The sequence below is a fragment of the Spea bombifrons genome, chromosome 4 (genome assembly GCF_027358695.1).
Source record: "Spea bombifrons isolate aSpeBom1 chromosome 4, aSpeBom1.2.pri, whole genome shotgun sequence".
Taxonomy (NCBI): domain Eukaryota; kingdom Metazoa; phylum Chordata; class Amphibia; order Anura; family Pelobatidae; genus Spea; species Spea bombifrons.
The window spans coordinates 14,374,643-14,396,255 of NC_071090.1; the positions used below are offsets into that span (position 1 = coordinate 14,374,643).

The following is a 21,613-nucleotide window of genomic DNA, read 5'->3' on the forward strand; positions in this document are numbered from 1 at the left end:
AGGGTTGCCAGGAAAAAGCCTTCTCTCTAAAGAGAACACGGCAGCACGGCTTAGGTTTACAAAGTTGCATCTGAACAAACCATAAGACTTCTGGAACAATGCCCTTTGGACAGACGAGACCAAAGCGGAGATGTCTGGCCATAATGCACAGTGCCACATTTGGCACAAACCAAACACAGCATATCGGCACAAACACTTTATACCAACTGGCAAGCACGGTGGTGAAGGGGTGATGATTTGGGCTGGTTTTGCATCCACAGGACCTGGGAATCCTGCATCCATTGAGTGGACCATGAACTCCTTTGTATACCAAAAAATTCTGGAGTCAAACATGAGGCCATCTGTCAAACAGCTAAAGCTTGGCTTAATTTGGGTCAGGCAACAGGACAATAATCCCAAAACACTAGCGAATTATGGTGTTGCAAAGGCCCAGTCAAAGCCAAGACCTCAGCCTGATTGAAACTCCATTGGGACCTTAAAGAGAGCTGTGCATAAACAAATGGCTGCAAACCCCAATTAACTGAAGCAACTTTGCAAAGAGTGGGACAAAATCCCTCCACAACAATGCAAGACAGAGTAATGCAGACAATTTGAACAATTTAAAGATTAAAATAGAACTATAAAAATTGCTTTATTAATTATTGCAAGTACATTGAAGCTTAACATTGATCCAACTACATATCGTTTGTGTTTTAGCTTCCATGCAAATCAGGCTGCAATATTTAAGCTTTAAAATTTTAGATTTTAGCCTGCAATATCCTCAAACAAACATGATTAGAAATAACTAAATTATATATATAAAAGAAAAGCTAACAAAAAGGTTTTAAAAGGCTTACATTTTGCAGACACTATAAAATACTCCATTCCCAAGATTTGCTACCCTTATGTGGCTCAAGTATTAACCGCATAGTCTACCAGCTTTCTTGCATATAGGATTCAGTTTCCTAGCACATTTAAGCTGCTAGAGTGTTTCAAAATATAATATTGAAAAACAATGCACAGAAAAACATTTTAACATAATATGGGTTATATGCTTTCCATGGCTTTAAATTCACTAAGCGCCTGAACTGGATTCACGTGTTTCTTCTGGGATGCACGTTTTATTTTAGTTTGGGTTTCATCTTGTTTCTCCCTTTTGACAAGAGGCTTTTTCTCTGGAGCCTTCATTTTCCATGAAACTGCTGGAAGATTCAATGATGCCATTCCTTGTGATTTCTGATATTTTGTAGAAGCTACATACGAAGCTTTAACGGTTTGGACCACAGCATTCATTAAGTTTTTGGCAGCTTGGATCAGGGACATGGCACTGTCAACCTAGTACGTTTTAAAGAAAACCCATGTTTAAAATACTGTTACACATTACACATACTGTAATTACTAAAGCTGAACACGAATGTAACAAAGATACAAAAATTGCACCGGTAAGACTCAGTAAAATGTACATATATTCTTGGTATCCATGCAGCAAAAGCTAATGTCTTCAGAGGGGCTTAATGTAGATCTCCCTTTTGTTTATTACTGGATCAGGAAAAAAAATTAGATATTTATAAATTCAGTTACTACACAGAGATATCTAGAGGAGGATATTATATAACAATTGGTGCTGGTGTTTAGGCAGGAGACTGGGTCTGTTATTGATTGTACGTGTTGCATTAGTTTAGAGATTTTAAGTACAATAAAAAAAATTTTTTAAACTAATGGGAATCTTTTCTCAACTCCTTATCCTGCCTTGGTGTAAGTATAACAGCTTGGTCTTAATCACCCAGCTGGGCACTTTATAGTCTATTTATTCAATTGAGATTGACAGGAGGCTTGCGATTTCAAATCCTTGATTTCACTATACATTACGAAGATCAAACCCCAGTACACTTCTGTTGTGTGTATTATAAATAAGAATAATGAGGAAACAAAATAAAGTTGGTTAAATGGCAGTTAAAATGTCATGGAGCAATTATGGGAAAAATTGATTGGTTTTGCCTAAAGCTGTGCATTCTGTTTTCAAAGACTAAGACCTCTGAGTAGAAACATCCAAATCCCAGATAAGGGACTTCTACTTCCTTTTAAGTCCTTGTTAGATCTAATAAGTCAAGAATTTAGAACGAGTTTAGGACAAGATAACACACCTGGATCACATACATACATAGTCTGAAAACATTTACTGTCTAATAACCATTACAGTTAAATACCACAATATAATAGTGTAGAGAAGTGATGTAGAATACTTACTCCAGATACAACCAGTTCACCTCCAAGATTTTGAACTTCAGCCTTAACTTTGCTACATATGTTTAACTGATGGCAATACAAGGCAATTCGTTGTAAATAAGCCAAAAGATCTTGCTTGCAAGCAGAGTCAGGACACTAAAAACAGATATTGTTTAGTGAATGTTCAAAAACTGAAATATATCCAAGTTTAATTAAAACCAACTGTTTTTAATTAAGAGTTTAGAAGCAATGTAACTCACATGGTCCGCAATAGTGCGCCCCAACTTATCCATTCTTGATCCAGCTTCTGCTATTTTCTTGGCTGCACTTATGACATCAGATGTATTTTTAAGTGGTCCTTTTCCTCTGTGGAGGAGGAATATATATATTTTTTAATGCTCAAATACAATACATATATACTAGGCACATATACAGATCCTTCCTGGCCTAAACTGCTTTGTTAAGCGAGGCTGGGTATTTTAAAAAAACAGACCTATTGAGTCACATTAAAAGCGCTGCGTGTTTACCAAAGCTATGTATGATAAAAGACTAGTCTTCTAATGCAGTGGGATCTCCCTCATGGCTCACACACAGAAACAGCTCTCCACTCGAGGCTACCTTTTCAGATTTCTTCATGTTTTAAACTACTATAGAGAATGCAAGTGCACAAGAAAAAAAAAAAAAAGCCATATTTTGGAAGCAATATTTGACCAAAACTTACCTAGTAAAATCGGTCATCTCCATCATGATCATGCACATTTGTTTTGCAAGAACAATAATATCATTTCCACTATCATCCCATTTGGACACTTCAGCATCAAGTTTACTTTTTTCTTCTTGGAAACTAGCAACCTGCTCAGCAATTTTAGCCTTTTGTTCTTGTGGAAGTTGAGCCATGATTGCCTAAGACAACACAAATGTAAAAATAAAACAAAACTGTAATTTCCCAGTTACGCAGTATAACTGTCTTAAAGGGATACATTATACATATGCACTTCGTGGCCACCTTCAAACAAATGTTTTTCTTCAATTGCAAACATCCCTATGCCAAGAGCGTCCGTTAGGGATGTGCCCTACATCATCCGACTAAGCGCCAGGAGATTACATCACTACATTCTGTCGCAAAAGATTATGAACAAGCATAGATGATACTGTGGCACATGCCTCTGTAGTGTAGATTTGTATGTTACAAAGGAGACCACTGATCTCTCCAACTCTAAGAAGCATTCTACTGAGGACCTCCATCAAGTCACATGGTTATGCAGAACTGGAGTTACCAACACTAACCCTTATTAGTCACTGGCTATAAAGCAACCAAATTGTGAAATACCATAGTGGCACAAGAAAGCTTAATTAATCCATAGGAAACATTATACAAACAAGTATAGCCATTATGAATATTACATTTAACCCCATATACCATTAAATCCATGGTATATAGTGCACTCCTGCAAAAAAATAAACATACATACATACATACATTTGAACAGGAGACCTTAGGGGAACTTAATTGGAAATAAGAAGGGGGGGTACTCACTCTTGCACTTTGACCAGCAATTAGTTGATCATCCTCTGTCTGGACACTCGTACGGCTCCTGACATCAAAGTCTTCAGTTTCAAAGTCGGAATCATCCAACTCTTCAGGAGTCTTACATTTTAACATAAATAAATAAAAAGTTAATCTGGCCACCAGTGACACAAAGTACAAGTGTCATAGACGTGTACAAGAAGTACATAAAACATACATTTCATGAGGTTAGAAGAAATTGTGATGAGGGCAAATTTGTTTTCACGGCGCTGTACTTTGCAGTAGAAAATGTATAGCATCACAACAACTCATTTAGCTAAGTGGTCGTTGTTACACTCCATTTCTTTGTACGGCTACTATGGAAAGGCCATTGAGAATCCACAATATTTCCAGTTTGCAACTAAAAACTGTTTCATAAAAAGCACAGATAAAGTTTTCAGTGTAACCTACTCTTATCATCAGTACAGCTTTTCTGATGTCCCGGATACCATCATACACTAATCTAGATGCATCAATAAATTCATTTTCATCCATTGGCTGATTGGTATCCCCACTGAGTGCTTCAACAGCAGCTTCAACTTGCTCTGTGAACCGTGGCATGACTAAAAACAAAGTTGGTTAAAAAAAACAAGAAAAACACACTATATTAATTATGTCACACCTAGAATGATCAACCATGAAGAAGCTAGCACATTTTGTTTGCATGGATATTTTATGTACCCAGCCAACATTATCACTCAATTGCCATACCATAAAGGGGGGGGGCAAAATATACTGATATATAGATCCACAATTGGTGCTTTGCCACTTAAGACATTTAGTGATTAGCCAAAAAGTAGTAAAGACCACTTACCAGTGTTGGACAGCAGCTTGGTAGCTTCTAAAACCTTTTCTGTGTACACACCAGGTTCATAATTATCCATTTCTGAAGTGACAACATGGATAACTCTTGCAGCTCGACCTCGAATTGCACCAGCTGTTCTATCAAGCCCGTCCACATCCTTCTCCTGAAGAGCTATGACACATTTGTTGACATCTTCCAAAATATGATTCTCTGCGAAAACAATGTGAGCGCATTATGTTGCCTGCTGATAGGACAGACAATGTGCAAGTTCAGAAGGTAGACAAGGCCCTTTTCGTACCGCATGCTCTGATCTATAGCAACATCAAGCATTTATTTAGTATACATAACTAAACATTTTTACTTTCTGATCCATTCAAGGGGGGGTCCCTATGGAAAAACTGTCAAGCATGCAATAGACATGCATTACAACAGAATATGCTGTACGCATTTATACAGTGATGTATACTTCAATCTGAGCATCTGTGAGTTGTCATAGGTAGTTATGCTATTTTGAGCGATTCTCCTTTCTTAAGCACCACACAGAGCTGCCTCATAATGCTAACAAAGGCATGCTTAATTGAAGAGACTTCATATCTATCCGGGCGATTGAGAGTGGCATTTTATGGTTTACCAGAACACTATACAACAGCGGCAGAACAAACAACTAATTTTGTGATAGAGTCTTCAAAACTGGCTTTTTTTTTTTTTTTTTTTTTAAACAGCAGAATTCCTACTTCATGAGAAGGTACCTGAAACAGCAAGGAAGTCATCAATTGAAGTAATGTCATCTACAGCATCTGTTAATACACGAACTTGTCGTTCCCATTGCTCCTTGAAGAGATCCATGGTGTCCTGGGCAACCTTACTATTGGGCTTGGCAGCCAATGCCAAAGCTGCATTAATCACCTTTATCCGTGGAAAGTTGAGAAAAATTAAAACCCAAAAAGAGATCATCAACCATTCAATAAAGACAAAAAATAACCAAAACAATTATACTGCATGTATGTATGTATGTCACACACACACACACACACTACATGCATTACATAAAACACACACCTAGTCATATATAGATATGGCCAACTATTCACAAAACATTCAGTATTTGGTGACAGTAACACAGGTTTTGTTATTTTGACAGAAATATACTGGCCAGGGACAAAAAAGCAGAGAACATTTAAATTTCAAGGTATTTGTCAGAAAACTAATTACGGGTCATTTTCAAAGCATGCTTATTTGGCAGTTGCAATACCTTTTTGTCATGATCACCAGATGTTTATAAATCTAAATCAATAGCTTTTATGGTGAGATACACTGCCAAACTTATACTACAGTCAACTTCAGTAGGTTGTCTGCCATTTTCCCAGGGACGGCCCTACCATGGAGCAGTGGGGCAATTGCTCCAGGCGGCACTTTTGAAGAGGTGTCACTTTGCCGCCCCAAGCCCCTTTTTTTTTTTTTTTTTTTTTTTTTTTTTAAGCGGAAGAGACAGGGTGCCAAGTGGTTTTCGCTTACCAAGTTGTCAGTACCCGCTCGGCGCCCCTCTCTCCTCTGCGAGCCCTCTAGCTCGATCTCTGTGCCGGCTTGTAATTCTGACGGTCGGAAGATGACGTCATTTCCGGCACTCAGCATTTCAAGCCGGCACCGAGACCGAAGGCATTTTAAACTTCACCCCAGGCGGCATTATGTCTTGGCCTGGCCCTGCATTTTCCCCCTTTTGTCTAGTATCTTTCTCCTCTCTTGGAGAACATATATTGACCGATGTTTATTTATTAATAGAAGCTGGAACCACAACTACTGGCTGACAACACCTCAACTACACTACACTTTAAAGAGGGCTAAGCTCCGTGATATTCTGCTGCAGGAAGAGCTTGATTGCATCATTAAACAAGCGAGATATCTTCAAGATTATACTATACATTACACAGGGCTTGAAAAACCTGCTAGTGTTTGCTTTCGTAATAGAAAGAAAGTAAGGGAGTTAAAGGCGCAAACTCACCTTCAGTGAATATACCTCATTTAGGCTTATTACTACAAGAGATCATGAAACAAAAGAGTTTCAACAACTGTAGGTTAGTTTACTGAACACATTAAAGAAACATTTATCACAGATTGTCTTCCATTCAGAGGGTTCAAAAGAAAAATAAATGTACTTCACATATTCAGCAGGGAATTCAGAGGGTCTAAACTTCTCCCAGATATAGAACCTTGACCTTGAGTGGTCTTCCCTGCACCGAACAGATTGCAATGCTTGCGATGTCCGGGATGGGAATTGGGCATTCCTTATGTAGCAGTGTACCAGCGCTTATGCCGTTACAAGTTATGTCAGCAGGGAGATGTCCCTGCAAGAATGTCAGGACACACAGGTGCATCCTAGGGCACACCTAAAGGCGTTTAGGATGGAAGACTTAAAGGACTTTATCTACCAATGCTTAAAGCTCAGCACATAAGACAAAAAACAACCTTGTGGAGCGACCTTAGACAATCTGTTTTGATTTATCCTGGATTGAGTCACTCTGAACTTGGTGCTCCAGAAGCGAGACTCAGAAACAGAGGCACCAAGGACTTGAGGGTGAGATATACGCAGGACTGCTTGAAAGAATCATTTGATCAAATGATCCAGAGCCCATCTGGTAGTGTGGACAGAGCAGTGTTACAATTCCAGATCTAGTCCACTTTGCAGAAAATCAATATCTGGCGTGGTGAAGGAGAAACCCTCATCCGAAGCAAACGCCTTCCAGATTCTTTCAATAGGTCAAGGATGAGAACATCTGCAGTTGAAAGGCAAAGTGCCTCGGGCTACTAGGTGACCAGAATGAGTTCCCAACCCAGAGACTGGACAGGATGGACTGGGTTGTAATCACCAGAGGAAAACCCCTTTGTATGTTTTCCATGTTTGTCCACCACGACAACCGACGATCTGGGACCAGTCTGGGCACATCTTGAACGGTCACAAAAAACAACACTTTAGAGAGAATCCCCAGGAAAGTGAAAATACTCTGGCTGAAACAGACCAAACCTTGTCTAATTGTTTTGCCCTGGAGATCACCTTCTGCACCCTCTCTTCCGATAGGTAGACTGAGGGCATCAGGAGTTTTTTTTTGGGGGGGGGCAGCTCCCAGAAAAAAATAACTTCAGTTGGAGTAAGACAACTCTTCTGGAGGTTGATGGCCCAACCAAACTTTCTCAGGATATGGATGGTAAGGTCCCTGTGCTTTTGTGTTGATGTCTGGAGACTTTGTCCAGTCAATGGAATATGGAGACCCTAGTCTTTCCGACGTATGCAATGAGAACGACCAGTATCTCTGTGAATGTTCTCAGGGATGTGCCTGATGTTATGCTATATCTGTCGAAACATGTGCATAGTCCCCCAATCTTGCAACGGGGTTCATCTCTGAAGGATTTCCCCTGGAAGAGATCCCCTGGGTAGGAAAGTGTTTTTTTTTACTGTCCAGCCTGTCTTCCAAGATGGACCTCTGGAGAACTCACGTTCCATCACGTAAGATCTTATGTCCCAAAAGCACTGATCCCGCCGAACTTTTCAGTCACCCCATCTGGTTGATCTTCTAGGAGTTCTTTCTTGGGTGGGGGGGGGGGGGAGGGTGGACACTGCCTTGTCGAGGTCTCTTCCAAAAAGCAGAGAGCCTTGAAATGGGGAGGGGGGTCTAATTTTTGTTTCGATGCAAAACCTGCACTCCAAGAATGGAGGACCTCCGGGCTCCTATAGTTGAGGTCATCGCTCTGGCGGTAGCTTTAAAAATATCTACAGACACTCTGCAGAGATTCTAAAAATGCTCATGTGTCAATATCCTTTGAGTTTACATACCCAAATCCTAAACAGATGTCAAGGCTGCAGCAGGGTGAAATCTAGTCCCCAGTGCCAAATACAGCTTGGATAAGGAGGAGTACAATCCTTTGATTGAAGGACCCCCTTTTGACAGTTTGAGACAAAGTCACACTCACACATCCTCCAGCATTTATACTGTAGGTGGTACATTCCATAGGCATCAGGAGATACTGGATTCAGGCATAATGAGAGACAGTCTTACCCATGTATCAAGACAAAAAACCTTAATGTGTACTTTGGATGAAAGCTTTTCTGCTTTATCTCAAGAGCGCGTCTGCTTGGAGAATCTATGCTAATCTGATGTCTTTTCTAGGGTTACCAAATGGCAGAACATTACCGAATGTGGAATACCTGGCAGCAGGTGAAGAGTAGATTTGCCAGAAAGGATGAAGCCTCTCTGGATCAGGCATGCAAGTGTCCACATGTGTTTAAGACACCATAGACCCGATTCTCTTCTGCTGAAGCAGCCTTTTTAAGGAAGATCCTCTAAAAGGACAGTGCTCCCTGAACATATCTTTTATCTAAGTGCGGCCAAGAAGGACAACAGATAGAATTCCGGTCATTGTGAATGTCTCTTCTTCCTGCATCTCTTAGAAGTACATGTTCCCATGCAATACATTTTTGTTTTGCAGTACATTGCCCTTTTTTTTTTTTTCTTTACAATTCTGACATACTGAGTTAAGGATCCATAGGATTTTCTTCCTACCAGACTTGGAAGCATATTACAGAGATAGACAGACACTGAGCAGGATCCGGGAACACATTTCATATAATGCCGCGGCAAGCATATGTAAAGGGCTGTACTGCACATGTGGCATGCAGAAACTCACAGAAGTGACTCAGACACCCTGTTTTACATCGCACATACCAGCACTGAAAAACATCTTACCTGGGAGAAGGGTTAAACAAGACTCAGGTTGTCTTGTTCACCCCCCTGAAAAAGAGTATAAGCCAACATGAGACTCCATGCAGCTACCTTTTTTATATACATGTTTACAGAATATGTGTGTGTGTGTGTGTGATATCCAACACATCGAAATATGGTTTCGCAAAACCAAGATTGCATTCTGTGCAGAAATCATTAACTTGTGGTTTATAAAATACCTGAGGGCACATTGTTTCAAGTTGACTGGCTGACATGCGAACAAGTTTAACGCCTTCTTCATTATTTGATATTGAACATGCCAAATTTGCCACCTGCAAGAACAAACAGCTATTCAGAAACTCAGTCAGTTCTGCAATATACACACACATGCATCTACATAAGGGGAAAAAAATAATTAAAAAAAGTGCTGTAAAAGCTATACGCATTAAGTTACATCAAAAGGACCAGCTTAATGAAACAGAAACATAGCCCCACCAAGTGAAAAAGTCTGGCACAATATGTGCTTAGATTAATGAGTAATTTTGTAATCAGCAATATACTACCAACAAGTGTCAGACTCATAAGCAGAGAATTGTTTTTACCTCAATTAATTTATTTGCATGTTCACGAAATACTTGTGCATACTCTTTCACTTCTTTCTCGTTTCCATTCTTTGCAGCTTCAATCAAGACAAGCAAGGGGACATTCGTCTCCAGAAAGGAATCCGAGACATGGTCCATGACAGCTTTACGTAACTAGGAAAACAATTTGTTTTTAATTGAAAAAAGTAAATTTAAAAGTAAATATTTGGTTCAAACAAGTCTTCAAGTAGTATCAGTGTTGTCTAGTAACACACGAACCGTAGCCATGCTTGACACCTTTGTGACTAGGTAACCCACAAGAGGAGTAAATCACATGTGGTCCCTACAGAGACTGCATATACCCTCTAAGAACACCCACTTTACTTTAGGGAGAAGCAGCACCCCACTTGCTCAAATCTAGGGCTGCAACAACTAATCGATAAAATCGATAATAATCGATAATGAAATTCGTTGGCAACGAATTTCATTATCGATTAGTTGAATCGATTATTATCGATTATAAAATGAGGGTTTTTTCAGAGCAAACGCTCTGAAAAATCCCCCTCATTATATAATCCGTTTAGTCTGACTCACCGTCTCACAGCAGCAGCTCCTACTTACTCCCCCTCCCTGTAATCACTGTGACAACTGGCCCCGCCCCTTCCTTCTCCAGGCCAGAACCACATGGCTGTGACACTCATCTAACTGTAAGTATATGTACATTATATATATATATATATATATATATATATATATATATATATATATATATATATATATATAATGTGTATGTGTGTATATATGTATGTAATATATATATATATATATATATATATATATATATATTTGGGCTACTGAAAGTTAGGGGAGGTGGGGGTTAATTTAGGGGCAGTTATGGTTAGTGGGGTGTTTAGGGTTAATTTAGGGGCAGTTATGGTTAATTGGGTGTTTAGGGTTAATTTAGGGGCAGTTATGTTAATAGGGTGTTTAGGGTTAATTTAGGAGCAGCTGTGGTTAATGGGGTGTTTGGGGTTAATTTGAGGCAGTTGTGGTTAATGGTGTGTTTAGGGTTAATTTAGGGGATGCTGTGGTTAAGGGGGTGTTAAGGGTTAATTTAGGGGCAGTTATGGTTAATGGGGAGTTTAGGGTTAATTTAGGGGAATCTAAATCCTGGGGGCAGTGAAGTGACATATCTGGGGGTATAAGGCATATACAGTATATAAGGCATATGTTGGGAGGCAGTGTGGCATGTCTGGGGAGGACGGAGTGGTGTATCAGGGTGTATAAGGCATATCTGGGGGTAGAGTGGCATATCTGGGGGTAGAGAAGTGGCATGTCTGGGAGACAGGGTGGCATGTCTGGGGAGGATTGAGTGGGGTATCAGGGGATATAAGGCGTATCAGGCACAGTGGCATATGTGGGAGGCAGCGTGGCATATGTGGGAGGCATTGTGGAGTGGCAGATGTGGGAGGCAGCATGGCGTGGCATATGTGGGGAGGGCAGGGTGGCATGTCTGGGGAGGATGGAGTGGTGTTTCAGGGGGTATAAGGCGTATCAGGCACAGTGGCATGTGGGGGGTAGAGTGGAGTGGCAGATGTGGGAGGCAGCGTGGCGTGGTATATGTGGGAGGCAGCGTGGAGTGCTGTGGTAGGCAGCGTGGCATATGTGGGGGGGCAGCATGGCATGTCTGGGAGGCAGCGTAGCAAGCCTGGGCTCAAATGTGCATATATTGGGGGGCTGGTTGGGAAATAAAGACAAGAAATGTATTATCAAAGTTTTTTTATTCTGCTGTTTGTATTTAACATCATTTGTTTAGTAAATTATTTTAAATAAATGAAAAATTTACATTCATTTTTTTTATCCGATTAATCGATTAATCGAAAAAATAATCGGCCAACTAATCGATTATTAAAATAATCGTTAGTTGCAGCCCTACTCAAATCAGTGTTGAGAATCACCAAACCACAGAGCAACACTCCATGCTTTAAACTCAGTGGGAACTCTTTCCATGCATACATGTGAAAATCTCAAACACTTCCCTCCCCAACAACATTTGTGGGACTAGCACTGGATCCAACTGGCAGTAAGTATAGAACGTACCTAGAGATTTGTTACATTGAACACATCTACAGAATCTGACCAACATGCATTTCCAAGGGGATCATGACAGCTGAGGCAGCACTCAGCTATTGTTTGCAGTAAGGAGCACCCGATTGCTGAAATGTCCCTTTGAGTGTAATCAGCGATCACAAAGGAGACCGCATACAGCGCACAATTCCTTCCCTTCATATTTTTATTTTGCTGAATGATCAGGTGTGCACTAAACAATAGCTCAAAGTACTATAAGGGTGCATACTATAGGCACATTTGGCTAGTAGAATAGACCAACAGCTAGACCACATATCAATGGTTCAACTGCAGATGCCTAAAAGCAAGACGCATAAACTAGAGAATGAAAAAAACAAACACAAACCTGTCTTCGCAAGTCCCTTGTTTTCCTTGTCATTTTATCAATTGCAGAGTTTAAAGCATCGCTCCTTTCTTTACGTCCAGTCTGAGAAAAAGATAAAAAGTTATTCAAACCCTGTGCTATAGTTTGTAACAGAAGATTATTTTTATGAGACCACAAAGGGGTGTGTCACACTTCTGAATAGCAAGCGTCAAAACAAGAAAATAGCCAGAATTTTCTTAATCCAGTGTTAACATAGCATAATACAATAAAAATATATATATATTGTTTACATTTCCCATGTATTCCGAAAGAAGATCTTGCAAAGCTTGTCGCACGGAATTGCATTCAGCAACTATTCGCTCCCGACGGTCATCACGTGTACAGGACGAATCTGCCATCAGAGCTGCTCCGCTAATTATGCTCTCTAAACGTTCTTCCAGAGACGGTCTAAATCTTTCTTCGGTGAAGCCAAGAGGATCCACGATAATTTGTTTCTGGTTTTAGAATTACAATAAAAACATTGAAAAAAAAATTGTTTTACAATATCTTTGTAACAGAACATTTGCACAAATCCCCTCAAACCTAGTGTGCCAAGACATTTCACAAATCCTAATAGTATGTGTAGAATAGCGATCTTCATCAATGTAAATATAAAGACCATTCTTGCTATTATACTTGGTTATACTGAGAGGACACTAATGATGCTGAAGAGATGAAAATTTGTATAAAATAAAGTTTTACCTATTGCTATCGCTAAATTTCATCTGATGCTTCATTTGCACAATATTGATAGCAAGTTGTCTCAGATTCACTACAGTGAACCACAGACAGGAGAGAGTGCTGAGTGCCATCATCGTATAATAAGACGCTCCTACATCCTTTACATTATTATAGTGATACCCAATGTTCACTATTGATTTGGAGGGTTACTTTTCTCCAATATTTAGAACACCCAAGATCTCTAGCACATTTTACAAGCTATGTTTTTCTTTCTCCCAGTTAAGAAACAGTTAACGGAGTCAAGTTAAAGTTTTGTCATAGATATAAGATTGAGACTTGTTATCCTGACGGTTCCCTTTTAATTAGGTACAACTGCATAAATTCTGGTACTATAGTACATACATATTATTGAAACTCTCCCAACATATACTCACATCGAAATTGTTCAAAGCAACAGCTAGCTCTCCACCTCCTTGCTGTTGCCCAGTTTCCTCAGATGAGGAGGCTTGAGCAGCATTCGAGATGCCATTGACAGCTTGCTGAAGTTGTTTGTAAATCAAGTCCCTATTGGCTTTGTAAGCTGCCACATCAGGATGCTGCAAACATGCCTGTGAAGCGGTGTACAGTATTGGGATGTTCTTCTGTAGAATACCACGGGCTGCAGCCATCTGATCCCTGTGGCCCACATCTTTTAGTTCCTAGAACAGTAAACACACTTAAGGACGTTAAGAGTTTGATATTTGTTCTTTCCTATGTATACACTCTATAGGACAGGCTAGTCAAGCAATTTCAACCTGCCTGACATACAGAGTATACATGAGAAACACACTAGCTGTTTAACCCCTTTCACAAACTAGCAGATTCACAGGCAAAGAATGATTGGGTTTGATTTTAAACCGCACTACTAGAGAGAATGCCTATACAGGATTAATGCACAAATATATAGATCTCATTAAAGGGGCAGTTTAATATACACATTCTCCTTTAGTGGAGCTGTCACAAAGTACACCGCATGTAATATGGATTCTTCAAAAACCACACGTGCAGGACTTACCTGTTGTCTTTTGGCAGTCATTACGTTTAATTTGTCCACTTCTGCTTTTAATGCCTTATACTGTATGCCTAAATCCTGCTCAGTTCCAGCATTTCTAAGTTTTAAAATTCCATCTTCAACCTCGGAAAAGAGGGGGGAAAAACGAAACTTAGGAACATTACACACTATGAATATAACAGCTAGTAAGTTATTCCTTTTGCTTTACCACTTTCAGCTGCACAAGTAGTTTATAAACATCTGCCATGTCAGCCAAAATAAGTAGTCTTGTGACTGCCGACAAAAGTGCACGTGCAGCTCTGACCATGTTTCCACGTTTCACAGAAGAACAAGGATCATCGGCAAACTCCCCTGATGCGCTCTTCATGGATTCTCCTGTGGGGGGGGCATGAGAGTTATGTTAAAAGGATTCAAGAAAAGAATGGTAACTCTGGTGGAGAAAATGGATAAACAAAGATTTTACATGCAATACAGTGGGTGGATGATCTGTATTACAGACTTAATACTGACAGAATTGCCATAAAAAAATCCAAACTGGTGAAGATCCATGGCTAACAGTAAGGGGGCACTGTTCTCCTACCCATGCAATTAGTTAAACATTGTTAACCCGAGTTATATAATTTTATTTAAGGGCCAGAGCATTCTTTTAAAAGAAGCCCAAACAAATCATACCAGTCATGGAAAAGGCTTATGTATAGGGCATCTTGCTTGAAACCTGGTCAGATCCCATCATAAAGCCAGTGAAACACTGAGTACCCAAGCAGGGCAACTTCAAAGTATGCTAGATGTCCTGGGCATCATAAAATCTTACAGGGCATTAGGTGTTTGGGTCACACGCAGGATGCGCTTTTAGAATCTTCAAAATATGCAGTTTAAGTATCAGGCAGGAGGTTGCTGCCAGGTTTTATAGCCCAATTTATTAAGGGTGTCAAAGTGCTTGGGCTACAACACCAAAAAAAATAAATAAAAAATAAACATTCCTTCAAGAATGGGTATCTAAGGGAAGGACAAAACCAAATACAACTTCTTTAATTTCCTGTTTGATAAGTGACTTTACATGTGGCGACCCTACAGATTTTACATTTGTTTAGTAAGTTCTCGGTGTTTTATTCTTTTAATACCAGTTTGTATTCTCTTATCCATGCTCTTTATAGCATTTTGTTTATAAAGCATAGTAGTCTCTGCTCAGATTAAATGTAAATTCTGTTCCGTCTTTGTGAGCGCTTACCTTCGAGTTAGCAGTTAGTATTGTTTTCTAATTCGTACAGTACACATTTTAGACTAATTCATGTTGTTTTCTATATTTTGAGTAGTTCAGGGAGGTTACCAAAGCCACCTTAGGCAATTGCAAAAGCTTAAATAGAAGTTCATGGTAGCGGCAAATAAAGTTCCGGTGTTGTGGGATGAACAGGTTTGGGGTTAAGGGCGAGTAAGCTTGTGTTTTTCCATAAACCCTTTCACACCCACACTCCCTAATTTCACTGTGAGAGCCAGCAGATAGCGGCTGCAACAGGCAACCATGACAATAATTCATTAATTATGCACAACCAAAGCCATCACATACCCTGTTTCCGAACATCATCAACTGCTGCCACAAGTTCATCTTTGAGAAACTGACTCTCCTTGGCAATCTTGTCTCCTTTATCAAGAAAATTGTGTGTTGCTTGTTCAACAGATGCGGCCAAAACATGTGCTTTCTTTGAACGACCTTTCTTCTTATTGGATGGACCTTTATTACTTGTATTAACCAAGGTTGTTACCTAAATAAAGCAATAGATGAACACATAAAAAAAAAAAAAATTATAAATTCAAGGTATGGTTCGGCTACATGCTCGTTCATTCCCAGCCAAGACTACAGGTAGAGATGTAAACCCTGGAGTCTGAATGGCACAAGAATAAGAGTCCAGGGAAGACACACTGGAATGATCCACAAAAGTTAAAGATCAGGACTAAAAAGTTGTCCATGTCCTTACCAACACAAGGCAACTAGATCAGAATAGTGTTTCATATACCTGCGTGACTAAGGGCTCAAGCAGCCGTTCCACTGCCAAAGTTCGTATTTCCAAGCTTTTTGGGTCCCATTTGAAGTTCACACTCCCTGTATTTAGTGTCATTTCTAGAATGCAGAAAAAGAAAGCTAGTTAGAAACAGAATTTCCACTGCAAAAAAAAAAATAAAATAAAAAATTAGGTGACAATGAACACAAATCTGAAGACCACAATTGTTAACTTATAAGACCTCCTATGCCTATTCCAGTCAGTCATTCATCCCGCATAGAACCAAATACCAGCACTTCACATTTAAAGGGAATGCCCCATGGGAAAAAAGATCAATTTCTGGATGATACTGCCAATATGGATATTTACACAGATTATCAAATTGACTGAGATACCAAGAAAAGCCATGGTGGAGCAGAGTCTCCTTAAAAAGGTTCTGACTTTACTGATGAAGGGAAATAGAGCAGGGGGCCTCTCAAAAGAGCTACCTATCAAAGATTTCCATGGTCCCTACCATTGCAGGGAAGGACCAAGAAGATCGAGCCCACTTGCAGGACTTCTGGCTGGGAAGGAAGGGAAAAGGTTGCATGTCATTTCATAGCGTGTGACCCCTGAAGAAACGAAGAAGGCGACATGGCATCCACAGCAGCCTTCTGACTTATCCTACTATAATGATATATTATAGGTTCATCTATTTTATAGAAGGGTTTTAATGAGAATAGAGAATTTGTTTATCGATTAGTTGAATGATCAATTTACCGCATTTGTTCGAATTTGCTCAAATAGAAGTCTGACTGTAAGACTAACATCCAGATTTCCCGCAGCACTGAAGGGGACCTGGATCCTTCTATGCAATGCACGCACACAACCTCCCTTGCTGCATGGCACTTCCATCAGGGCTTCTATGATTCTACGACATGACCTTCTGGTGCTCCGATATAAAAGCCCTGAGCATCGTGTCTATGAGCATCGTGCAGCTATCCACTGGCTGCCCCCACTAGACACCAGGGAGTCTGGAGCACAGGGGTATTGGGGGGGGGGGGGTGCAGAGTGGCATAGAAATGCATTTTTATGAAATTTATGGGTAGTCTTATACTTAAGTTGTTTTTCTAAATATAGCTTTTATTATGCACGTTAATACCCAATTTGTTCATTAAATTAGTTGAACAATATGCATATAGTTTTTTTTTTACCCGATTAAAGAAATTATTGGCAAAGTAATCTATTATGAAAATACAGTGTCCTTTCTTTCTTGTTTTCTCTGTGCTTTGTTACAAGTAGTTAAATACATTTAGTTAAAATGCTTGTGCTCAAGAAATTATATTAAAATTGTGACATGTACTGGTCTGTGGGATAGTGATAACACCATGAGATTTTAGTTTTATTTCTGATCTACATGTACACACAGAATACTGCCAGTTATCTGTTTTCAATCCACAGGACACAGCTACGCCATTAAATTTCAATCTACTAACCAGGAACAGTCAGTACGCGTTGTGCGATATTTATCAAGGTATGATCTACAATTTTCTTAGTATGCCACCCTCCCAATTATTGTCACAAGTTATTTTGAAGTCATAGCATTACATTTTATTCTCAGAAGCCTGTAGCTCCTCCTAAAGATCCTTTTTTAATTAACATGTGATGCCTTTCATTATGAAATATTTGTATCTACATATTATCCTCACTTGTTATTTCCTATAATAAAGCTTTAAATCACTATCTCTCAACAGATGGCACTGTAGTTGGGGAGAACCCGTACAAAAGTTTTGTAACATTTGTCTGCAATTCACCATGCACGTCTCTCATAAGTCTATGGGCAAGTTAATCTGTTGTTTTCAAGTCCTGTTTAATACCAGAACAAAACGTTTGTTGGAAGGCAGCCAAAGAATGACAAGCATGTGAAGCAGCCCATGTACTAGCCACCACTTAAGTTGTGCGCCTGAACATATTTGGAAAGAAAAAAAGCGCAATGCATTTCAATTATCATTTTCATAGATAACAAGTTTACACAAGATATAAACACACCCACTTCATTTTTTAACTGCCAAGGGCATCAGCGCACCCCACAATTTCAGCAAAAAAAAACAAAAAACTTGAACTCTGATGTCCACAAAACAAAAAAAAAAAAGAAAACACATTCCAGTGTCCCAGGCAGCCAGCCTCCACAAAATTAATATAGAAATAGGCAGCAATCATCCTCCTCCAAACACGGCGAGTTGATGCCAAACAGCTCGATTTTGGTCTCACTTTCAACTAGTTCTCCTCTGAATCATTCAGATGATCACTGGCAAACTTCAGACAGGCATGTGCTGTACATGTGCTTTCTTGAGCAAGGGGACCTCGAGGCCGCTCCAGGATTGCAGTAGTACTTCAAGGAGTAGTGTGTTACCAATTGTTTTCTTGGTGACTATGGTCCCAGCTGCCTTGAGATCATTCACAAGATCCATGAGGTGAAATCTTGCATGGAGCCCCAGACCGAGGGATATTGACAGTTATCCGTTTCTTCCATTTGTGAATAATTGCACCAAATGTCACCTTCTCACCAAGCTGCTTGGCAATGGTCTTTTAGCCCATTCCAACCTTGTGTAGGTCTACGATCTTGTCCCAGGACATGCTCTTTGGTCTTGACGGAGAGTTTGGAATCTGATTGCTTCTGTGGACAGGTGTCTTTTATACAGGTAAAAAGCTGAGATTAGGAGCACTCCCTTTAAGAGAGTGCTCCTAATCTCAGCTCGTTACCCGTATAAAAGACACCCGGGAGCCAAACATCTTGCTGATTGATCAAATACTTATTTCACTGCGTAAAATGCGAATCAATTTATAACGTTACATTTCCTTGATATTTATTTTGGATGAATGATATTAATTTGTTTTTGTCCAGATCAACCCCATAGTCACTTTTATTTTTCTTAAATAGAAAGAAAAATGGCCTTTTGCACTGCTTTGTGCTAGGAAATGCACAGACAAAATACTGCCACCGCAAAACAGCACCTTGTTTTGTATAGACATGCCTGGTGTGTCTCCTTATAGTGAGAGAAGATTGTACTACATGTTTTTAAGCATTTATGCAGATACTTTTACTTCTGTAAACACTATCCTTAAGTATAAGAACAGTAGCCAAATCTGAGATAAAGTGTTTTCCACAAGAAATACTAAGTTTCTAGATGAAACATCCAACAAGGAACAGATGAGTTAGGTGGGTAGAACTATGGAATTTCTGGCATGCCAACAACGCCACTGGGCAAATTGATTAAACCCAACCTTTTAAAAGAACTGACGTAGTTGACCCCCCCCCCACCCACACACACAATTCTGTGAGATAATTCCCCACATAATACAAACATTATCTTTTTACAATTTCCTGGCCACGCCCCATCGAAGATGGAACGCCTAAACCCTAACATAAGTTAAAAAATAAATAAATATATATTTTCACAAGAACTCAAGGGAAACTTTAGATTACGAGGAAGTGCAAATACTGCAGCCATATTGAAACGAAACCAGGGAGTTTCGTTTGGGAAAATGGGGCCGGACGAAACACACACGATATATACATAATATATAATCCACTATACAAACTTTGGAATTGGGCCTACAGGAATCGGCTCCGGTAAACTAAAGAGATACATCTCGTGTATTCTCAAACAGCATTCAACAGTTAAAACTGTACGCCACGTTAACTTTTTACTCATTAACAATACGTAATAAAACGGACAAAATAAATTAAATAGCCGCTACGCGATATTCCCAAAACTTAGACAAAACGAATTTTAAATTACATCAAAAAAAACTCATAACATAACGTATACCGGATAAGCACACATTCAAACAGAATTCTTAGGACGTCAAAAGTACGATCCCTAACTCAACTTACCCCAACAATGTATTATGCGTCCAAGAAGAACGAAAGAAAACCACAGACGCTTTGTCTCAACTCCCGAATTCCTATTTCTCTAAACCCTTCAGCCCACGGAGGAAACAGGATGAGAACAGCAGTTCCTGTTTATGGGCTCCTCCCTACTTGCTTGCCCTGATAACGATCCAGAATTTGAACGAAACCAATACGAGTGCAAGTTAGACTGTTTCCTTTCATATGTAAAACTTTAGTTTGAAGTTATGGAAACCTACGGAAAGTGCTTAAAGTGCGATGATTTGAATGTAGGTTTAGAAATAGTAATTAAGCGCGGTAGTAGAGTCTCACGTAGAACGGCTTCGAGTCACACCCTAGTTTCAGGTGGGGTTGGTGCAGTCACGTGGACAGCTGGGAAACCGTAGAAAAAAATGGTTATTGATATGGTTATTTGATTTGTTTTTGTTAGACTAAGCAGATGTTAATTGTTTTATTTTTTAGGGTAAAAAGTAAATGCTGATGTCGCTTCTTTACTATTAAAATGAAGCAACAAACTACTTCATGTAGCTTATTGCCCATTGGTATGTTCATTAAACAATTAGTGGTGGTGAAATTAATTTTGTATTGCATCATTAGCCACCAAAATTTGATTAATTAATTTGGTAATTAATAATAATAATTAATAATTTTTGCACATTATCTTTCTTATTGTGAAATTGTAAACCATTGACTGCAAGTGAGGTCTGCAGTTTTTTACATGTTACTAATGGGTTCTTTTGTGACCTCCTTGGATAAGTTATAGATGCGCCCTCTAAATGTATAACTATATATAAAATGTTATACTGTATTTGCTCGATTATAAGACGACCCTGATTATAAGAGGACCCCCCAAAATCTGAATATTGATTTATGAAAAAAAAGAAAAAGCCTGAATATAAGACGACCCTATAGGAAAAAAGTTTTGCCAGTAAATGTTAATTCATGTAAACCATGTGAACAATGTTTTTTTAATAATAGCTATGATTTAGAAAAATATTTTGTTTTTATTTTCCTTTTTTTTCAACCTGCCCCCTGGCTTGCCACTCTGCCCCAGAAATGCCTTATACCCCCTATATGCCACTGTGCCCCATGATATGCCTTTTAACCCTCTAAATGCCACTGTGCCCCATGAAATGCCTTTTGACCCCCTATGTGCCACTCTGCCTCCAGAATTGCCTTATACCCCTATATGCCACTCTGGCATTTAGGGGGTTAAAAGGCATATTATGGGGCAGAGTGGCATATAGGGAGGTATAAGGCATTTCAGGAGGCAGAGTGGCGTATAGAGGGTTAAAAGGCATTTTTGGAGGCATAGTGGCATTAAGGGGGTTAAAAGGCATTTCACAGAGCACTCTGCCTCCAGAAATGCCTTATGCCCCCCTGTAACGGGTTCACCAAGAGAGCTGTAGTAACTCCCAGAGATCACCCACATGTATACTCCTCTTGTCCCCGGAATCACTTCCAGCACCAGCCAGCACGCGCACTTTGGAACCCTGCTATGTGTACCCAATAAGTAGGCACACAACTACCTTGAATTGAGTACAGCAGGAATGAACAGTTTATAGATGTAAAACAGACTCATATATCCAGAGAACTGCATTAACATAAATTAACAGATATATGCATACAAC

General features: G+C 39.5%; 1 protein-coding gene across 1 annotated transcript; it reads right to left on the reverse strand.

Moving 5' to 3' along the window:
• Positions 1-598: 598 nt before the first annotated feature.
• CTNNA1 (catenin alpha 1) lies at positions 599-20,309 on the reverse strand. The gene is made up of 18 exons (XM_053465369.1): positions 19,968-20,309; positions 16,106-16,209; positions 15,658-15,853; positions 14,302-14,468; positions 14,097-14,216; positions 13,477-13,740; positions 12,613-12,816; positions 12,344-12,424; positions 9,892-10,044; positions 9,529-9,621; positions 5,327-5,483; positions 4,587-4,787; positions 4,184-4,335; positions 3,743-3,853; positions 2,927-3,108; positions 2,466-2,571; positions 2,227-2,361; positions 599-1,314 (listed from the first exon to the last, which is right to left on the reverse strand). Exons 2-18 carry the CDS (start codon positions 16,205-16,207, stop codon positions 1,027-1,029), a joined length of 2,712 nt encoding a protein of 903 aa, XP_053321344.1. The 5' UTR covers positions 16,208-16,209; positions 19,968-20,309; the 3' UTR covers positions 599-1,026.
• Positions 20,310-21,613: the final 1,304 nt, after the last annotated feature.

What these genes read in the sequence shown, in the direction of transcription:
- CTNNA1 (XM_053465369.1), bottom strand. Translation starts at nt 16,207, where the DNA reads ATGACACTAAATACAGGGAGTGTGAACTTCAAATGGGACCCAAAAAGC. An exon ending in TTGCTTTGAACAATTTCGAT is followed by an intron (nt 12,817 to 13,476) that starts GTGAGTATATGT and finishes TTCTAAAACCAG; the next exon opens with AAACAAATTATCGTGGATCC. An exon ending in AAGCTGTACTGATGATAAGA is followed by an intron (nt 3,854 to 4,183) that starts GTAGGTTACACT and finishes TTAAAATGTAAG; the next exon opens with ACTCCTGAAGAGTTGGATGA.